This window comes from Notechis scutatus, unplaced genomic scaffold (assembly GCF_049901735.1).
Source record: "Notechis scutatus isolate UNSWTSFEM ecotype Mainland unplaced genomic scaffold, rNotScu1.2 NSCUCTG98, whole genome shotgun sequence".
Taxonomy (NCBI): Eukaryota; Metazoa; Chordata; class Lepidosauria; order Squamata; family Elapidae; genus Notechis; species Notechis scutatus.
In genome coordinates, this window is record NW_028263135.1 from 22,843 (window position 1) to 30,000 (window position 7,158).

Below are 7,158 nucleotides of genomic sequence, written 5' to 3' on the forward strand. Positions count from 1 at the left end.
TTATTATTGTAGCATTTGTTTTTGGAAAAGATAATTGGAATGTTATAAGATTCAATATTTAGATTTATTATTTAACTATGTATTTAATCATTTTGGATTTATTATTTTTTCTTTTTAAAAGTTAGTAGATAGAATGTACCAAGCAGAATCAGATTGGGTATTAGGTGTTATTTTAAATGTTAATTTGGGGGGATGATAGAAAGGCATCATGCTCTGATTAGTGATTTCAGGAGAAATTCTTTTTCATTTTTATTATAGGGAATGAGACAAATGGATAATAAAGAATGGACAAAAGATACAAATATAATGACTTAATTAAAATGAATTAAATAAGATAGAATCAAGAAGAGTGAAATGTGTGGAGAAGCTAATATAGAAGATATAGAATGGTTTTTCTATCTGGGCAAGATGGGGCTCACCCTTCAATGTGAGGAATATCGTGTGAAAACTATGCGTGACTGATAGTCCTCACAACAGTTGACATAGTGACCAAAGTTGAGGAGCTCAGCCCCACCTTCTGATGCCTTCAAGGCCACATCTGGCAAGATGGACCAGATGTGGTCTCTCCTCCATGCGCCATGCGCGACCTTATCATATGCCAGCTACGCTACATAAATTTTCTTATCATGAAAATATAATAAAAGATATATTTGATGCTGCATGTTTTGACGGGAGCAAGAATTGTTTTTGCCCAACATTGGAAAAATGAGGAAACTCAGATGATAATATAATCCAGAAAATATTAGATTGTGGGGAAATGGATAGGTTAACATTAAAGGTAAAGGATAAAGAAGATACAGAATATTTTTTAACTTGGGATTTCTTTTCTCAACGGTTAGATAGTAAAAGTAGAAATTAGAAGTTGGATGAATGCCATTATATACAAAGCAAGCAATAATTTTTACTATTCTGTATGTGTCAAATGACCCAGACAATACACTGTTTATTAAATACCTACATACATTAAAGAAAAATGTATAAATAAATAAATATAAAGATGACAGCTGTGGGAACCAAGGACACTTCAGCAGGTGTTTCCCAGACTGTCTCACAACAATACCAGGGGACTCCATTGGACAACGGGAGTCCTGGTGCAATAGGGGGAGGCAGAACTGAACTTCAACTATGTGGCTCTGCAGGGGAATTAGCTAGATCTGGTTTTGCCATCATCTTTGCCGATACGATGTACTCAAGAAAGTTTTGCATTGGGCTTCCGGTTTTGCAAGGCTTTGGCGGCGGCAGGAATTTGCGATCCTCCACGATTCCTGCTGCGCTCGCCGCCGAGGTTCCTCCGATCCGAACGGATCCAGAGGATAGGGCTGCCCCGTAGAGGCAGCCGAAGAGAGAGGGGATCCGGATTTGGGTTTGGGGGTATCGCAAACCCCCTCCTCAGCCGGCAAAACCCCTTTTTCCCAAGGCGGTGGAGCGGCGGTCAGCAATGGCCGCCACAAAGAAGCCTGCAGCCGGGTCAGATTTGTGCTGGAGGAAGCAGGTGAAGGTGAAAGTTTTGGCTGAACCGGGACTACAAGAAACCTCTAAATACCCTGAAAACTGAAACGTTCTAAGGATACATTGTCTCCCAAGGAACATCGTAAAAGCGGCGGGAAAAAAAAGCTGAAAGGGAAAGTTACTTTCTTTTACTCTCCCTTCCCACAGAAACAGCAGTTAATAAAATTATAGTCAAATGATTGTTTAATAATGATATCAGGCTATATAATTGTTGATTGATAATATGAGCTATTATTTAATATAACTACAATAGAGACTATGAAATGGATGCACAAAAAAAAGTGGTAAACCAACCGATACACTGTCTGTAAATTTATGAAGGAGGATGATATGTTTTATGTTTTATGTGCTTTTGTTCGTTGTTAAAATCAATAAAACTTTTTTTCAAAAAAAAGAAAAAAAAGAAACAGCAGTTGGAAATCTGGAAAACCTGCTTGGGCATAGAAGGTAAACTTGAAATTTTAAGCCAAGGGGATAAAGGATTTCTGGACATTGGAATTAAAAACTTAAAATTCTTTTTATTTGTTATAAGTGGAAGGGAAGAGGTAAAGATTTATTTTAAGACTGTATTGAAGGAGACTGCTTTGAGCTTATAAGATCAAAAATAAAAGATATTATGGACTTCTAGAAGATTACTTTGGAACTGTGTTATTTGAATTCTACCCTAGGAAGAGAAAATATAGAAAGAAGAAAGTGCTAAATGGAACTGTTTGCTTTGATTTGGTTTGCTTTGTGACTTTGGGATCTTTGTGAACTACTTCTTGGAAGATTTGGGTTGTTTTAAAAAGGGGGGGAAATGGCATTATCTTTTGAAGATCTACAAATGGAATTTCAAAAATTGAAAGAAGAGGAACAGGAAGGCATGGGCTCTTCTTGATCTATTTTCCACTTTTTAGAAATGGCGATTTCTACCTATCATGAAATACAACAGCGACAGGAAGACTGGGACCAAGAAGAAGAAGAAGAAGCCATCTTTAATGGACAGATACTTTTAGTGGAGGAAGAAAAGCGTAAGGGGGGTGAAGAAATGGTGAATTCAGGACTTAAAAAAGCAACCAAGGAAAAGAAAATTAAGATGGAAAATCGATACGATGTCAGAAAGCAACAGAAAAGAGAAATACAACAGAGAGGGAGGATTAAGAGAGTGAAACTTGAGAGATGGGGGGGGGGGTCAAAAAGCCAGAATTGATAAGAAAGGAAGGGAAAAAGGAAAGAGAAGTCATAAAAGCTTTAAACAAGATGCCAAAAAAAAAGTTTTTTTTAGAGATAAGATATAATTTTATAAAAATGATTCTGCAAAAGTACATAAGATTGTATGGTAGATATTAGTATTTGAAATTGAATGAGAAAATTAAAATATTACATGAATTAATAATGCATTAAAGGGAAGCTATGAAAATGTTTAACATTTGATAATAGAGTTTAATTTACTATGAAATATTGCTTTTATTATATTATAAACTCAATATTCCTTTTTTCTTGGTTTTACTATTATTAAATTTAATATTATTGGGTTGTTTTATTATTTTGAAATGTAGTACTTAGAATGTACGAAGCAGAATCAGTATGGAAAGTATGTATTATTTTAAGTGTAAAATTTAGGGGAAAGATAAAACGTTGTCATACTTCAACCAGTGGTTACGGTGAGAAGAAACATCAGTGAGAAAAAACCTCAGTGAGAAGAAACATCAGTGAGAAAAAACCTCAGTGAGAAAAAACCTCAGTGAGAAAAAACCTCAATGAGAAAAAACCTCAATGAGAAGAAATATATGCAACAAATCCGAGGAAACTCCGCCTCCCCTCCCCCCACCCCACCCCCGACCTTTGAGCGCTGCCAACTCGAGTTCTGCGCGGCGATCCGGCAGGGAGAGTCGGAGGAGCGACTGGCGGACCTTTGGTGACCCCTCCAGAGAAGCGGTGGTCGCGGAGAATCAGGCACTCAGGTTGCTCTCTCTCGCTCTCTCTCCCTCCTAAGTCCTCCCTCCCCCTTCCAGCAGACAAACGGGGGGGAGGGGGCGGTGGAGGCTCCTCTAACTGGACTACCCAGCCCCCCCTCCCCAAATTCCCTCCCTCCCTTCCCATGGGGGGGGGGTGGGGGTGGGAAGAAGAAGAAGGGGGAGGGCTGCAAAGTTTCTGCCAAGTTTGAAGGAGGGAGGGGGCTTCACTTCCGCCCCCAACGACCCCCCCCCATTGTCCGGACAAAAGCCCCCCCTCCCCATTTCTGGCCTCAAGAGGGGGGAGGAGAGCGAAGTTTGGGCAGTCCGAAAGGGAATCGGGGTGGGGGGAGGGCAGAGGAGGCAGGCAGGTTGGGCTAGCTGACCTCCAGGGACCCTTTCAACTCTGCGATGCTCTGATTCTCCCAGGGGCGTATAGAACTGCTTGAGCGGTGGGGGGGAGGGGCTGGGGGGAGTTGGACTAGATGACCTCCAAGGTCCCTTTCAACTGGGAGGTCGGTAGAATGGGCTGGGAAGGAGGAGACTTCCTCCTTTTGGTTGTTCGCTTTGCCCTCCCTTTTTCTTTCCTTCCTTCCTTCCTTCAGTTCTTTCCTCCCTTCCTATCTCCTCCCTCCCTTCCTCTTCCTCACTCCCTCCTCCCTCTCTTATTTTCTTCCCTCCTTCTTTCCTCCCTTCCTATTTTCCTTCCCCTCTTCCTCCCCTCCCTCCTCCCTCCCTTATTTCCATCCCTCCTTCTTTCCTCCCTTCCTATCTCCTCCCTCCCTCCCTTCCTCTTCCTCCCCTCCCTCCTTCCTCCCTTATTTCCTTCCCCCCATCTTCCCTCCCTTCCTATTTTCCTTCCCCTCTTCCTCCTTCCTCCCTTATTTCCTTCCCTCCTTTCCTCCCTCCCTATTTTCCTTCCCCTCTTCCTCCCCTCCCTCCTTCCTCCCTTCTTTCCTCCCCCTTTTTCCTCCCTGGCTGTTTGGGGAGAGAAACTTCCGGGCTGATTCCAGAGTTTTGCTTTTCCCACAGAAACTTCTAGATTGGCGCTGTGAAATTTTTCCGGAAATGTCTGGAAATATCCAAGGTAATTTTTTTTGGGGGGGGGAGGGTGCAGTGGGGGTTGGGTAACAGCTGTGGTCCTGGGTGGGATGGGGAGGATGGGCTATGATGGCCTCAGACTGGGGAAGTCAGGCGATTCGGGCTCCCGGAAGTCCTCGGCTTTACGACTGGCCCAATGTTTCAGTCGTTAAGTGAGACATTGAAGAGAGTTTTGCCCTACCTTATAATTTCTGTCCCCACCATTGTTAAGTGAACCATGAGGCTACCCCAGAGGGGAAGAGTCCAGCTAGACCTTGACTTACGACCACAATGGGAGTCCAAAATTTTGCGGTTATTAAGTGAGACATTGAAGAGACTTTTGCCATTTTTCTCACCACCGTTGCTAAGTGAAACACAGGGTTTTCCCCAGAGGGGAAGAGTCCAGGTATCCTCGATTTACAACCCAAATGGAGTCCAAAAATTTTCAGTCGTTAAATGAGACATTTGTTGAAGGGAGTTCCTCCCCCGGTCATTAAGCAAATCAGGCTTCCCCATTGAAATTTGTGCGGGTCACACACACAGACGGATGGACGGACGGACGATGGCTGCCACCGTCGCAAATATGAAGCGGTGGCTGAGCATCTCAATTTTGATCGGGTGATGAGGGGGAATGCGTCAACGGTCGTGAGTATGAACAAAACGGTCGTAAATCCTTTTTGCCATCGTAACTTTGGACAGTCGAGGAAGGAAGGGTGGTGAAGTCGAGGACTGCAAGCTTAAGCTCCCTACAAGAATCTGACCTACTAACAGTCAGGGGGGAAATGAGCGGGAGATAAGAAAGTAGATAGATAGATACACAGACAGACAGACAGACAGATAGATAGATAGATAGATAGAGATAGATAAATATAGATAGATAGATCGTTAGATAGATGATAGATAATTAGATACATAGATATGCATTTATAGATATACAGTTAGATAGATTAAATAGATAGATAGATAGATAGATAGATAGATAGATAGATAGATAGATAGATAGATAGATAGATAGATAGATAGATAGATAGATAGATAGATAGATAGATAGATAGATAGATAGATAGGATAGATAGATAGATAGATAGATGAGAGAGAGAGAGAGATACACAGATACAGATGGAGATAAAGAGATGGATAGACAGATGGATAGATAAATAGATCGGGATATATAGATATAGATGGAGAGAGATATGATAAAGATAAATGGAAAGATAGATGGCGAGATAGATAGAGTAGATAGATAGATAGATAGATAGATAGATAGATAGAGATAGAGAGAGATGGAAAGATGTTGATATAATGGGAGAGATAAATGGAGAGAAGGGGAGAGAGATCTGGAGAGATAACTATAGATGGAGAGAAACAGATGGAGATAGATAGATAGATAGATAGATAGATAGATAGATAGATAGATAGATAGAGATGGAGATATAGATGGAGAGAAAGAGAGATGGATAGATAAATAGATGGGGATATATAGATATAGATGGAGAGAGAGATGATAAAGATAAATGGAAAGATCGATGGAGAGATAGAGATAGATGGAGAGATAGATTTACATAATAAAGTAGATAGATAGAAAGATAGATAGATAGATAGAGAGGGAGATAGATAGATATAGATGGAGAGATGGATGGAGAGAAGGGGAGAGAGATCTGGAGAGATAGCTCTCTATTTCCATCTATTTATCTTTATCATCTCTCTCCATCTATCTCTATCTCTCCATCTATCTTTCCATCTATTTATCTTTACCATCACTCTCTCTCCAGCTCTCTATCTATATATCCCATCTATTCATCTATCCATCTGTCTATCCATCTCTTTCTCTCCATCTGTATCTGTGTATCTATCTATCTATCTATCTATCTATCTATCTATCTATCTATCTATCTATCTATCTATCTCCATCTCTTTCTCTCCATCTATAGAGATGGAGATAGGTAGGTAGGTAGGTAGGTAGGTAGGTAGATAGATAGATGATAGATACACAGATATAGATGGAGAGAAAGATGGATAGAGAAATGGATAGATAAATAGATGGGGATATATAGATAGAGAGAGGGAGAGAGAGGGATGATAAAGATAAATAGATGGAAAGATAGATGGAGAGATAGAGCTAGATGGAGAGATAGATATACATAATAGATAGAGATGATAGATAGATAGATAGATAGATAGATAGATAGATAGATAGAGATGGAGAGAAAGAGATAGATAGATAGATAGATAGATAGATAGAGATGGAGAGAAAGAGAGGGATATATCGATAGAGATAGATGGAGAGAGAGAGATAAAGATAAATAGATGGCAAGATAGATGGAGAGATAGGGAGATGGACAGATAGATATACATGATAGATAGATAGATAGATAGATAGATAGATAGATAGATAGATAGATAGATAGATAGATAGATAGATAGATAGATAGAGATAGATAGAGAGAGATAGATAGATAGATAGATAGATAGATAGAGAGAGAGAAAGAGAGGGATATATCGATAGAGATAGATGGAGAGAGAGATAAAGATAAATAGATGGAAAGATAGATGGAGAGATAGAGATGGACAGATAGATATACATGATAGATAGATAGATAGATAGATAGATAGATAGATAGATAGATAGATAGAT

The 7,158-nt window shown here is 40.3% G+C and overlaps 1 protein-coding gene across 1 annotated transcript in view; it reads left to right on the plus strand.

Annotated features, from left to right (window-relative positions):
* The first annotated feature begins 3,349 nt into the window (after window positions 1-3,349).
* LOC113428691 (GTPase IMAP family member 9-like) overlaps window positions 3,350-7,158 on the plus strand; it is an 11,072-nt gene continuing 7,263 nt past the window's right edge. The window contains exons 1-2 of the mRNA XM_087948718.1: window positions 3,350-3,406; window positions 4,476-4,530. Coding sequence (XP_087804844.1) covers window positions 4,512-4,530 — 19 coding nt within the window. The 5' untranslated portion in view covers window positions 3,350-3,406; window positions 4,476-4,511. The remainder of the gene's footprint in view (window positions 3,407-4,475; window positions 4,531-7,158) is intronic.